Raw genomic sequence first — 14,691 nt, 5'->3', positions numbered from 1 at the left:
TGTTTAATCCATGGAGGAGACTGGACACACACCTGAGAATTGGAAGAAGCTTGTTGTGCTGAACAAACCCAGAGTCAGCCTTTCCTGACTCTGCAAGGCTTTAGAGATCTGGACTCGAGTCCCAAAATGCCAAAAGACTTGATCAGGTGTGAAAGCAGAATCAGAGGACCAGCTTTATAAGCTTTTTCTTTTTGACTGGTCCTTCTGCACAAGAGTGCTTTCCCTCAGTCCAAGTAGCCCATTCACAGGAATAAAGATTATTCAGGCGAGTAAAAGTTAGCAAGACTAGGCCCTGAGTTTGCATGTTCAGCTCCAATAATTTCTTTATTGACTGTAATTTCTGTTGTCGCCGGTTTGATTTTTTTTTTTTTTTCATTCATGATAACAAAGAGAAGAAATTAACTCCCTAATTTTGATACAGCTTTAGACTATTTTTCAGGCTTTTGGTCTCATGCCTGCCTGCCTCTCGCTGAGCATGCTTACTTGTGACAGTCTGGTTTAATACATTGCCTATTTATCTAATTGTATTATTTTGAAATATGCACCTGAGTTCTATGGAAATATAACAAAAACAGATAGGAGAAATTTAAATAGGGCCAACTATTTTATATATGCATTCCTATCTATTACATCTATCCATAAGAAATTTGAAGTAACAGATCTCCTGTTTTTCTAGCAAAATCCAGCATTAAGGTTTTTATTTATTTGCCAGAAAGTAAAAACTAATAAAGACAGAATAAAATTACAGAAAGGACCCAGCTTATTCAGAAACAAAACTGGTTTTAAAACCACTGGCATCAGAATACTGCCAAATACCATAGGGCCTGATCCTGCCACAAGCCATTGCCTACAGCTTGTATTAATTTCAGCAGAGTTTATAAGCAGAATAACTGCAGGGTATTTGCAAAGCTAGTTAGGCTATTAATGACCATTTTTTCTTATCCTTTGATAGACAAACCTATCATTCTCAATACTGGAAGTTTTGCCTAGGGAAAAATGTAGGATCAGTCTCAAAATAAATGGATCACTTAGATCCTGTCCAGCGTAAAAAACCAAAACAAACCAACCAAACAAAAAAGCCTCCACCACAACACCAACCCCACCAACCCTTAATAGCATTTACATTCAATTACATATAGCATTACACACAATATTTGGATTAGCTTATCCACTTCCAGAAGAGGTGTGCTAGATTAAATTAACAGCTGGCAAAGGAAGGAGTGTAAAAGGCCTACATACAAGTAACATCCTCTTTTATATGGTTTTTGCCCTGGAGCTCATACAGACTGACATTTCATCTGTGAAGGAATATGTACCCCGGTCAGGGTATTTGATTACTACAGGTAGAGAACATCTGCAGCTCTTCACAGCTGCACAGGGCACGCTCTGCCCAGGCACCCACCCCTACAACCTCCAACTCCAGACGAGTGTCTGCTGTGGAAATAAAACTAGAAAAGCAAGGTGGTGCTGTCAGAATAAACCTAGAACACCTGACTCATTTTGAACTCTCAGCTGTTCTCAACATCGGACAGCGACAGCAAATGTACTTATTCCACTTTCATCATATAACAGGATCGTAAAGAAACAGTCTAGTAGCTGGCCTTAGGTAGGAACAAGTACACTAGCTGACTACCCATGTAAAGCTGATGCCTTCTAAATCAGTGATTCCAGCACACAGGGATTTTTAGCAGATGTATATTTTACATTACTTTTTGGTAAGGGGAAAATAAAATCCATTAGTTCTTTTTGATCTAACAAAATATAAAGTGGACAAGCAATCCTACAATATCTCCAGTTCTATTTCTGAGCAAGTCAAACACTCTATTTTATCAAATTGCCATTACATTTGCTTTTCTATGTTACAATCTGGAGGTGCCAAAGGAACACACCTCTATAGCATTAGTGCCAATGGGTGTCTTAGTGGCAATTAGTGTCAATGGGAGTTAGAGTACAGGTAGATCCTCACCCCAGAAAGACCATCAAACAAACTATAATGTTGCTATTCAGTGTTACACGTCTTCCTCCTTTAACATTTCCCTCAATGTCCAACTAAGTGTGTTAAATGTGTATCAAAAAATGTTTAAAAGTAAAGAGTTACACACATCAATATTTGCACATACCTCCCTTAAGTGCACAGTTTGCACTTCCGACCTTGGGGAGCGACTCTGCGAAGTGGCTCTCTGGCCATCTGCAGACACACATGTCCAGGCAATAGGTGTGCAGGAATGCACACCGTGCCTGAGCCCAGGAATCCCTCACTGCCAGCTGAATGCTGCATATTTAGAGTTAGTTCACTACACACACACACTCATTCACCACTCATACACACACAAGTTACAGCAGGATCTTTTGACGACTATCTTCTGCATTTAACCACCTCAGCTTGAGTCGCCACACTTTCTCTATGGTTAACATTTAGCAGAGCTGCCATTACTCAGAGCCAGTGCCAGGAAATTTCAACAGATTCTGGCAGGAGAAACGGATGTTCCTGAACCCAGGACAAGGCAGGAGGTGAAAGAGGAATGCCTTGCTTATTTCAAAATTAAAAACCTCTCTAATAACTGAAACTCCATTTGCCAAAGGTGAGCTCTGGAGACATGTTTGCCCACTGTCAATGTTGAATTTCTTTGTTTATGCCCTGAGCACAGCAAGCACACATGGCAGAGTGATCCAGCCCTCCATGGCCAGCCCAGCACATCTGTGCCCTCACCTAGATGGAGAATCCCTCCCTCAGCACTGAAACCAGCAGCAGGGCGCCAGGGGGCTGACAGGCTTTGGACACGTTCATTTGTCCATTATATATAGAACTGAAGCCACCAATTGATTTCATGAGGGTTGTTAAATTAGCAGCTAGACACTAAGGGCCACTAGCAACACAGACAGGTCCCCAAATAGTGATCTAGGTTCCCTGCTACACCACTTGTTTGTACGGTTTCAGTGCAAGTCTATACCGTGCTACTCACCTCTGCTGCTCACTTTTAAAACATATGGATCAAAATGTATACATTGGCAAACACATGTGAGAGTATATCCCTCGCGAATAATTAGCTTTAAGCAATAATTCCACTTGCAGTGTCTGAAGAGGGAATTAATGCAGGCTGTCAAGGGAGTTCGGGACCGAGAACACACTTAGAAAACAAGTATTTTTAAAGATTGCATGGTGTAAGAGGCAATGAGTTAACTGCAATGGAAATAAACCATTGGGGAACCATCTGAATGCAACAGAAGAACCATGGGAGGGAAATGTTTTGTTGTATGGAGTAACCATGCTGTGTGGGTAGCAAAGATGCTGCCATCCTTTACTGAAATCCTCATCATCCTGCAAAAACATGTATCTTTTGTAGACAGGATGTTTAGGCTGGGATTTATGCATATCTCCCCTTCCTACACTTCAGATCAAAGAAACATTTGAGGCAAACTGACCATCTCCTTGAACTGGTACCTTGGGGGAAAAAAAAAGTACCAAAAGACAAGAAAAATATAGCACAAAAATGCTACAGGCAGACAGATGCATCTCCACCCCAAGAGAAAATTATTCCTTTCTAACACTCCTAATAAATTCATGTAATGTTTTGTAGACACTGAAAATATTCCAAAATATAGCTCAGTGTAAACAGCAAGCTGGGTTTCCTCCTGTTCTTTAGCATTTCTCTTTGTTTACTCTCCATTTGAGGATAGAAAAAGCCTACATGTGAGCACTGCAAATGGTGTATTTCAGGACTGATGGGGCATTTGGTAAGGGAATGATGAAATACAGACATATGTAGCCTCTGATAAAATCATATATACTTTGCCTGAGTCACCTGGATCAAACAATTTTTAAAAAATCCTTTATTAATACTTTTTATTTGTATGCGGAAAATAATCTGATACCATGGTGATGGGCAACCTATATTAAGCTGAGAGAGAGACATGAGAGAGACATTCTGGGGTGTGTCTGCTCTCACCCCCACTGCCTTCTTGCTCCCAAACCCCACACCTCATCAGTAGACAGCCATGGGAAACTGCCCTGGCAGTGCTTTGCGAAGCCATGACCAGTCAGGTCAGTTCACCCATCGCAAGCAGAGGTACTTGGCTAGAGACACCAGCTCCCATCTGTGAGCCCAAATGGCTCCGCTCAGCTCAGGAGGGCCTGGCACATTCATTTGGTAAAAAAACAGCCCTTACCTTTGGCAATCAGCTCCTCCAGCTCTTGGTCGAATCCTTGTCGGTGGCATTTCCTCCAGAGCCCCATGTTGGTCGAGTTGTACTGTCTGTTGCACTCGTCGACTGCGCTCATAGCAAAGATCTGCCTCCTGTTTCTTGCCAAGAGGAGTTTCCCTTCCCAGCGGTCCAACCTAGACCTGCTGGCCCTGAGAGGCAGGTTGTTGTTGGAGTTATAAATGAAGCCAGGATCATTTCTCTTAGTGGTGATGCTCTTGCACCTCTCTCTGTGCTTCCTGGCATCAGTTTCGTACCAATGGTCAGAGCAGATTGCCACAGCCAGCATGCCCAGGGCACACAGAGCTAAAGAGAGGCCAGCATACAGCAGTAACCTTCCAGCAGCCATACCTCAGCTTCACAGAAACACCATGGACATCTTCACAACAGGCAAAGCCCTTGAGCGTGAGACCACGCAAAAGCCTCCGGAGCAGCTGCTCGGTGTCACTTGGCAGAGACTGCCTCAAACATCCCCAAATCCCGTGGCGCACATCCACGCTGCGGAGGGATGCTGAGAGAGCTACAAAGTTCTGCCCTGGAGGCAGTCCTGGAGTCTCATCTGCCTCTTCTCTGCGGAGGAGACCTGGTGAGGAGAAACACAGCCTTCCACCTCGAAGGGCAGCGAGCCAGCGACCCGCCTATACAAAGATGTCCTGCTCCCCTCACCACCAGCACCCGAGCGACGGGGCCCGAAGGAATATCTCCGCCTGAAGAGACCTGAAAGCTACGGCCGATCAGTCCATTAATCTCTTTCGATCTGGCCAGCTCAGGAATCCAGAAGAGATGGCTTTCAGATCAGCAGGCTCACCACAGCATCATCACAGGACATCACTGAAAAGTTCAACAGCTAGAGATCTCCCGCTTGCAAGCAGCCGGTTATCCCGGTTTCAGGAAGGGGTGACTTGCCTTTTCTTTGTCAGGGGCTCGGCAAGAGCATCGTCGTCTGGACGGTCGGTCACTTGCTTGGGTTTAAAGCGGGGTCGAAGGGGAGGGAGCAAGAGGGGGGAGCAATCTGTTGTTGTTGCTGCCGCTGCTCTAAATCGCGGCTAAAACACAACCTCGCCGGCCGGGGCTGGAAAGGCAGGCGGCGTGCGCAGGTCTCGCTCTCCCTCAGCAGACTTCGCTGACAGTCACTGACATCTCGGCTTCGGAAACACCTCGGCTTCTCTCCGCCAGCCTTGCCATTCACTCGCTGCTTTGCTCGTCTGCGCTGTCATCCAGGCAGCGTAACGCCGCGTTCCCTTCCCCCGGAGCGCCCCAGCACCGCTTCGGCGGCACGTCCCGGCTCCCGGCCCGGGGAGAGGCGGCGGGGGCAGCCGCAGCCCCGGGGGCAGCCGCAGCCCCGGCAGGACCGGCCGCCGGCCGCGCACCTCCCGCTAGGCAGCCCTGGAAGCGGTGCCGGGCCCCAGCATCGCTCCTGCACACACACACGCACGCCCCAGCACCCCCCTCCCCTCTCCGCCGGGCTCTGAGAAGCTTCCTCCGGCCCCGGCGCGGGGATGCGTGTTGTGCACAGTTTTCCTAACACGGCGGCACGTTAGCCATCTGCAAGATGAAGGCAGGCGGGCAGGGCTACGGCTGGATGAAAGGATGCGAAGGGATGGGGAGGGGAGGGGGGTCGGGGGGAATCAAACCAAAACAAACCGGCCGGAGCGGGAGGGGGGGGGACGGAGGGGGAAGCTACACACCTTACACGGGGAGAGGAAGGCAGCCCCTAACTGTTGTCAACAGCTTTCGGTCTGCACCATTTCTCTGCCATATGGCCCGATCTCCACGTCGGAGCTGAGATTTTTAGCTCAGCAGCTTCATACGAATCGTATCCCCAGCATCGGCAGTTATATATTCAGACATATTTTTTTTTTTCTCCTTAAATTTCCACTCCCTCTCTCTCTAATGGGAATAACTCACCCATCTTGTAGAGATCAAGTGCAACAGAAGGCGAGCTGGAGTCCCCAAGCTTTAGAAATTTCATTTCACCGTTTTTAACCCAAATAAGAGCGAATCCAATCTTCTGTACACCTGGGAATCTTTCCTTGTTCAAACACCGAGCCCTGCAGCCTTGGCTAAAGCCTACAGACAGAGAATACAGAGCGCTGAGCCAAAAGCCAGTGATGTCACCCATGCAACGTGAGACTCATTTCTTATTTCTCTAGCCTCCTTAAAGATAAACTGCACCACTTCCCAGGCAGGAAATGTCGAAGCCTTACTTTCTTAAGAAGGGAAAATGTAAAACCTGGATTTAACTGGATCCTGCTCATTTTTGGTCACAAGCCCTTACGTTGTGTCAACCAAATCCAAGAAAAGCGGAGCTGTTTTGTACTGCACCAAAAAATCCCCAACCTACTATGTAACACAGAGCGTGAGCATGAAAAAAACCTGGTTCAAGACCTTCTCCGTGATCCAGAAAATGGAGGCCTTCAGACTCTGAACTGTACTGTTTAAAAAGGAAATAAGCACGGCCATTTTCCTTGCATCAAAAAGCTCTGGACCCTGGCACACCTTGGCCTGTGAGTACCACAGCATCCTGGGGCTGGCAGAGGGACCGAGTTAGCCCCATCCAATATTTGGCTCTCACACACCAGAGACTCCACAGCATGAAGAGCAAACAATGTGGTCACTCCTACTGCACCAAAAAGTCCACAGCCTGATGCCTCTCCAAGGACAAGGGCCGCAAAAATCTACATGCATGCTGGATCCTGCCAGCTTTTGGCCCCTAAAGCCCAAGCTGTGTCATATGAATGGAAAACAAGCACATCCTTTATTGGAGCCCCTGGGTTGGGGATAGTCCTTGACTCTAGGAGGGGAGTACTGGGATTTTGCTACCTTTTAACCCTAGCCACACAAATTGTACTCGTTCCAGTGGGGCAAACGGAGGGGGGACATACAGCTCTTCGTATATCAGAAATACATACTTAGATTTTCTTGTGCCGTACAGCTGCATCAGAAAAAAACACATGGCTGGATCCTGCCAGGTTTTGGCACCAAACTAAATTGTATCATCAAAAAAGGCACAATGACTCCTTCCATTTTACCGGGCAAAACCAGGTCCCAAGTCAGCTGGGATTTTTAGCTTTGAAAGGGCATCTCTCCTGTTAAACCCTTTTTAGTTTGAAATGTACTGTATTGTCTAACCCCCTCACATGATTTCAAAACTCACAAAAGAGAATCGATCATCCAAACCATAGACATTGTGATCATCTGCATCCTCTGAAGCAGCCCTATTGCAAAATTTCAATGTTATGTTATGAATACTAACTGTATCTGGAAAGCTCTTAGATAAAGTTAACCGTTTTATTGAAACCAGGCCCTGGTTTAAAACTTTTTTAGCAATAGCTTCCCCTTGTTGTTCATAATAAAAGCAAATATTTAAGAATCTAAGGCTTTTTAAAAATAGTTAGGCACGGGTGGATCCACTTCTATAACTGGATTTTTCAACCAACTACACGTCAATACATAAAAGTTAAATTTTATACTGGCCTTGGAGCAGCCATACTTGTCATCTGTTCGGAGATAAAATTTGGAGGCTTGTGGTCAAAAAGCTGCTTGTTCCTATGAGAAGATGGTGAACAGGTTTCTTGTATTGCACCCACACAGAGATGAGAGTGAACCTGGATTTCTTTGTCAATTTTTAGCATCAAATCCCAAGCTGGAGGATGAGAACACGGAACAAGCCTAATTTTACCAAATGTGGCTTTTGGCTGATTGTTGCATTTTCGATTTAAGGACGAGAGTCTGCTACATTTATTCTCCATTTAGACTGAACTGCAAGACAAAACTAGAAGATTGGGGATAAGAGCACAATGGAGGATGCAGCTACTAGAGTTGTTTTTCTCATTGTATTGTCCAAAGATATGTTAGGGAACAGGAAAATCTTTCAATGTAATCATACCTACATTTCTTTTCTAGTTAAACATTAGGATTATAGTCCAAAGAGCCAAGATTAGGTTGAATTAGGTTGAGTTAGGTTAACCAGGCAGGTTAAGGTGCTAGGTTTTTCTGTCACACTCTGAGGCAGTAAGAGAGTTCAGGGCAGGGGGACTTTTGTACCTGGAGAAGCCAGACTTGTTCCCTCTTTTTGTTCTTAAACGTGGGTTTGAAAGTCAAAAATTGGCATGCAGTTCCAGGTTTTATCTTTTTCTCTGAAAAGGAATTTCAGTGGCAGTTTCTATGCATTTTTATTTTTTTGCTTGCATTTGTAGCTTTATCAGATGGCAATCTATATCCTCCTGCAAGTCACCTTAAATATATAAATGTAGGAGAAAGTGTTGGATTTCAGATGAGCTCCACTTTAACTCTTAGAATTAAACATGTCTCTCCGTCATCATCAGTATCCCCTTCTTTTCAGGAGGGGCAGGACATTGCTTGCTGCAGGCATTAGGAACCTCTCCTCTGTCTCTTCCCAGGATTATTATAGACAGCCCCTTCTCAGCGCAAACAGATCATTATTAAATTCTCTTCCTCCCACCCCACCCCCGCCTTACCACAGGGGAAAAAAACCAATCCTTGTCGATCTTCAGATGAATGTAAGCTGGGAGAAAGACGTTAACCAAAAACAAAAAAACCTCCACGCACACTTGGGCACGCTACTTGGAAACTGCTCCCTCCGGTGAATTAAGGGCATCTTGGCAAAGGGAGGTAACTCATGGGTCTTAAATCAAACAGGGAGTGAAAATGCAGTTTTAGTAAAGGATTGAAAGCTGAGACTTTCCTTTCTGCAGATTATGTTTTCAGTGATCTGGAGGGAAAGCTAAAGCACATGGGTGCACACAAAAAATATCTGAAGGCATGGGACAGAGAAGCGGAGCCCGGCGAGTCTGTTCAGAGCCAATTCCTTGTGACAAGCTGTGCGCTGCCTGCTGGACCTCACCACGGATGTTATCTTACAGACAGGGCCAGTCTCCTTTCCATTCCCTCCCAGGATTGTTTGTTTTCCTTAGCATCCTCCAACTACCATCACCCACAACCTTCCAAGAAAGCTGCAGACACAAAAGCAAAGAGAGCGCCAGTACCAAGGTACACACGGGCAGGGTGCTGGGTTCGAAGGGGGGAAGGGCAGAGTTAATGGACAACAGATTGCAATTTTCTTTTCTTCGTTTTTTTTTGTTTTGGGTTTTGTTTTGGTTTTTTTTTTTTTTTTTTTACATCGAAATGACCTCCACCATATTTTTCTTCTTTCTCTCTTTTTTTTTTTTTTTTCTTTTAAAGAAAAAGAGTTCAGTGCCATCTAGTGGGGGAGGGGATTGAGCAAGTCAATGTGCTTCTCATTTCTAGGGATCTGTATCGCTAACTCAGTTATTCAATAGGGAGAGAGGATCCTCAGTATTTTCCTTCTCTCCTTGTGATCTCCATTTCCCAAGAGGTGATGTTTAACTTACATGGGCTCCAGCCTTCATTCTTTATAATGAACCACCTGCTGAAGCCAAAGGAACTTGTACTAGTGTTGTATTACTTGGAGTAGCACTGGCTCTGGAGGCAGTTCACCACTCTAATTACAGGATTTCAAATACAAGACAGTAATCAAACCAAACACAGATACAACAAATTATATCTACTAATATTTTTTATCATTCCAATGCACCTTGGATACTGGTGTGGGTGAATCCCCAGCATGCCAGCCCTTCTACTAACACAGACAGACGTAAAAGATGCCGCCTATCCTGTAGAAGCATCTTATACTAACTCCCACAAACACTTGATCCATCGGTCAAACAGTTTTTGGGGTGTTCAGGTGACTCAGATCCAAGCAGAGGCTCTATAAAAGAAGATCTGGACCACAAAACATATAAAAGTTTGTCATCTGAAACCTGGGCATCTAAACCAGTTGTTAATGCTCATTCTATTTTTTTTATTTATTTTTTTTTTTCCAATAGGGAAAGGCTTTTCAGAGGGAAACATTAACCAGCTGCATAAACACAAGCTAGCCTACACACACGCACACACAGACACAGACACGGAGAGATTTGGTAGACAGCTATGCACACACTAGTGTTTTGCTGTACACATGCTCATGTCTAGCTGCACACACCAGCACCTAGCTGGACATCTGCTCTCCACCATGCCGACTCCCAAAAGGGATTTGTTTTGCTCTCTCAAAAAACATTTGGATTGCAAAGTTAAACAAGTTAGTGAATGCCAGATTTAAGATCACCCATGCAACATTAATTCACCCCTTATGCAAACACATTATGATACAATCTTTAATTACATGATTTTTGTTTCTATGGGTCTCCTGCTTTTTTCAGTGCAAAGGATGGATGTTGCTCACTTAATGAATGCTATTCAAATTTTCTCCAAGCCTTATCATCCAATGTGTGGTGCATGTATTATTTACTGCAGAGCACCCAGATCTTGCATTGAATACAGAATGATTAATTTCCTCATGGGCTTTTCTATAGTGGTGTTCTCATTGTACTGTTTGAGGGTTAGGGGTTTTTTTGCAAACATCGATGAATTTATCTTCACAGCTCCCTGCTGAGGAATGGAGATAAAAGCCAATATTTTCAAACATGTCAGTGTGTTTTGGGTGCTCAATTAAAGAAGCTTAGAACGAAAACTTTCAAAGTGCTTAGCACTTCCTCAGAGAACAACTCCCAGTCACCTTGGCTCTAGACCCAGTGGGCAGTACTTCTACAAATTAGTGAATGGGTGACTGAAACTGGATACACAGAAAATGGGGACCACATGGACAGTAGTCAGGAAGAACGTAATTTATTTGAGTCACCTAGCCTCATCACAGCAACTCTCACAAAAGGTGAAATAAAATCCAATTTTCAATTTCAATTGCCTTAACCATGTAACCATGGTTTTTCCTACCTGTATTTGTCTGCTAGGCTCACTATTCAGCCTCCAAACTCTCCACCAATCAGTCACCATCTCAGGACTGTAGAGTCCTAGTTCATCCATTATCTACCATGGAAACAGAGTTTGTGTAGAAGGTAGGATCTGATCATGTATCTTTCTTCATGAACACAAGACACAAGTGAATGGCAATGGGCAATTTTTATTCTGGTATTTTCTCAGAGTCTTGATTTAGTGACCTGAAGTTGTGACGAACATGCATGCACGAGCTGAGACAGAATTAATCAGGAGGTCAGGGGCTGAATGGAGTGTAGTATCAAAAGAGCATGTTTGGTCAGAAAGGAAGCAAAACTAATTGCTGGGCAGAAAGTGGGAAGATATATAAGTGAGTGGCCCTATATCATCTTCTTCAATAAAGCTGAGGGAATGGCCAACACTAAATCGCCTCACACAGAGACAGGTAAAAGACAGTACCCAACTAAAAAGAACCACAGAATAATGTTGGTTTTCCAAAGAAAAAACAACAAAAAAATCATTGGGGCCTTTCCACTAAAATTGCTTCCTCCTATGAAAACTTCCTCTTTATTATTTAGTTGACAACTGTCAAAACCACATCACTGTTAACAACCTAAGGCTACACTGTGGACACTACGGATGATAACCACTGCTTCTCATCAGAACATCTTCAAGAATATTTTTAAGCTCAGGAAAAACAAGGATGAACTTTTAAAAAGCAAATTATAATTAAACCTTCCCCCAAACTGTCCAGCACAAACATGATTGGAAAATGTCAGCCCAAGAAGTTAAAGTTTAGCAAAGCTATAAGCTACTGAAAATAAGGCCTGGGAGGCAAACATAGTCAACTGAAGACATTATCCCTGAACCACCTCCACACAGACTGAGTGTTCATGGGCTCTGTTGTAAACTGCAGAATAACTTGGAATTATTGCTCCACCTCCACCTTTAAAGGTGTTGCCACAAGTTCTATCTTTTTCAGTGAGGTGGTTGGATCTAACTTGTACCAAACTCACAGCTGAGCACTAAAGAGACTCAGGGAAGCCAGCCTTGTCCCTGTCTCTGTGGAGTCCTGAGTACACAAACACTCAAACTCTTGCAATGTCAGAGGAGCATCAAGAAATATTTAAGAAAAGGCTTACGTTGCACATGTATAAGTCTCTGTCGATAGAGGGAGTTCTGCTGGGCTAGGAGACAACTCAGACAAAGCACACAGGCAATCTTTAGCCCTCAGGGCCATTTCAAATTCATCTCCCTACAATGGAAAACACATCTCAGACCTTGCCTTTGCAAGCAGAGTTTCAGCTTTACTCTGGTGTGCTCAGTGATCACAGCAGCCACTCTACTATGCCTCCTGCTTATTGTCTTGCCAACTTGGTAGTCAACATCTTCATATTCTACAGCTTCTCCCCTGAGTTGGACTAGGTTTAACATGAACTCTCTCCTGCGTACCTGTTTCTCCAGATGCCTTGCTAAGAGGACTACTGTTTCATACAGGCTCTCCCGTGCTGCCCCCAGTTTACCTGATGGATACATCAAGGCCAGCTTCCTACCCTAAATCCCGCTGCAGGAAAAACCGAAAGCCTGCTGCAATGATGAAGGTGACATTGCTCTGAATGCAGGAGTTACACAGCAAGGTTACTTGCTGCCTAAAGCCAGCTACAAAAGGAAGATGGCTCTCCAACATCACCATCATTGGGCTCAGCTGAAAACAGGAGATATTACTTCTCATTAAAATTCATAGACCTTGCAACTTTTATAGAAATAGCAAGAAGAATCCAGGATGTCAGAGATGAGATATTAGGGCCAAAGAGTACTGACTCAGAGCAAAAACTCAGACTTCTGTCTGCCAATAACAAGAATATTTTGTAAGCAGCGACTTTTATTCTTAAAGCTACATCTAACACATTGATCTTCAATATATTAAAGCCTGAATAATTCTGATTTTGCTGTAGGGCATAAATAGTTAGTTCATACAGGCAGTCTTATATGAAGGCACATCTGTACTACTGTTAGTTTGACACAGCAAGTCACACTGCACAACTGTCCCTAAGCTTCTGACAGATTTCAGAAGCCATTGCTTGTTCCCAGAGAGATTTCTGGACATGGGTTCTATGTTTTGTGAACTAATCCACCAAAAGACAGAGCCACAGTCTTTGCAGACCAAGAACACAGTCATTGGTAATGAATGTATCTCATCTGTGACTGGCTTCCAGCTGCCAAATCAATTTGTTGCTTCTTTTAATCACAAAAGAACTACGAGGATTAGTTAAAAATCAGAATTCATAGATCATAAGAAATCATCATGGAAGGGACTGGGAAGAAAACCAGTAAGCAAAGCCAAAATTAGCACCTGCTTAGAAAAACTATATTCTCTAAACCCACTCGATTTTAGAACATGACTCAGAAGTAAGACCTCAATCTTCTTGTATTTCATTTGGCTGTGAAGTCCTAGCAGAATAGATTCATTTAAAATCAAAAAAGAAAAAATGTATATACATATACATTGCCTGTCTCTGTAAAAGCGAATGACATCTAGGGTGATAAACTCTCTAAGTATGCTATTATCTTCAACAATTTTGCATTTACCTCCCTCATTTATTATCACCAAAATATTTGCATGAAAATACAGTATTTGGTTCTTCATTCATTTGTGCAGTTCATTTCCTCACATGAAACTTCAGCACTGTGATATCACAATTGGTTGTTGAGGAACTGATTAGATCACAAGGAGAGGATTAGAGCTCCAGGTGGGAAACATGCAGCAGGAAGAGATAAATGCCTAAGCAAGAAGACCTAGTTTCCATGCAATTGCCATTGGTTTGTTAGTCTTAACAAAGAAAAAGGAAAGAGGAGGAAAGAAAATCTATACATTTCAGCAGAATTCCACCAGTGCTCATTTTCTAAGAGATGGCAGCAGCTCCTTAAGGACTATTCTTCTGTCAACACTGAGTTGAAATCACAACAGCACATGACATTGTTATTTTTCATTGGAAATTGCAGTCCAATATATTATACCACTAAATCTGATACACCAAATGAGGCATTTACAGAAACCTACAGCTTTTTGCCTCTCTTCTAGAGCACCTTTCAGAAGCTGGGCTTCTCAAAGTGCTTTACAGCAACAGTGTATATGCTTACAGTGCAGTGAATGGATGCAAACACTGTGGGTACAACATGTTTGAGGGAAATGCCTGTTTGGAGTGTCCATCCAGGACAGTCAGTCACTTTCCTCCCACACATCTGACTTAGGGCTAGAGTGATTTCTACAGTCCTGTATTCAGGCAAATTTCTGGTTGGAGACACCATGTAGCAGCTGACCATTTGCCAGTGTCTTGCATGCTGGCAGCAGTAGCTACAATTGTGAAGACCTCATGGGAAGCTCAGCTCAGCAGGCACAGCCCCTTGTTGCCATTTTCAGAAATCCTGTTCCTAACAGAACTGACCCATTACTAGGGCAGACAGGGGCCACTTCAGCCAGGCTGAATTTTGAAGCTCAGTAATAGTAAATTGCTTGTCTGCTTAACTGACGGAAAAAAGAGCACTGCAAGGCATCTCCAGCACTTCCAGGAAGCTCAGTGTAACACTGGCTCAGCAAGAGGACATCTCTAAGACCATGACAACAAACTTAGCCCTGCTTTGAATACTGTGTTAGCACTGAGTACAACAGGGCCCTTC

At 43.8% G+C, this 14,691-nt stretch overlaps 1 protein-coding gene across 1 annotated transcript in view; it reads right to left on the bottom strand.

Moving 5' to 3' along the window:
• TMEM178B (transmembrane protein 178B) overlaps positions 1–6,189 on the bottom strand; it is a 222,652-nt gene extending 216,463 nt beyond the window's left edge. Inside the window, exon 1 of the mRNA XM_074901272.1 lies at positions 4,168–6,189. Within this exon, the coding sequence (XP_074757373.1) occupies positions 4,168–4,549 (382 nt within the window). The 5' untranslated portion in view covers positions 4,550–6,189. The remainder of the gene's footprint in view (positions 1–4,167) is intronic.
• Between the last annotated feature and the right edge of the window lie 8,502 nt (positions 6,190–14,691).

Source organism: Athene noctua, chromosome 3 (genome assembly GCF_965140245.1).
Source record: "Athene noctua chromosome 3, bAthNoc1.hap1.1, whole genome shotgun sequence".
Classification (NCBI taxonomy): Eukaryota; Metazoa; Chordata; class Aves; order Strigiformes; family Strigidae; genus Athene; species Athene noctua.
The sequence above is the reverse complement of the archived record's forward strand: the minus strand, read 5'-3'. Positions and strand labels throughout refer to the sequence as shown.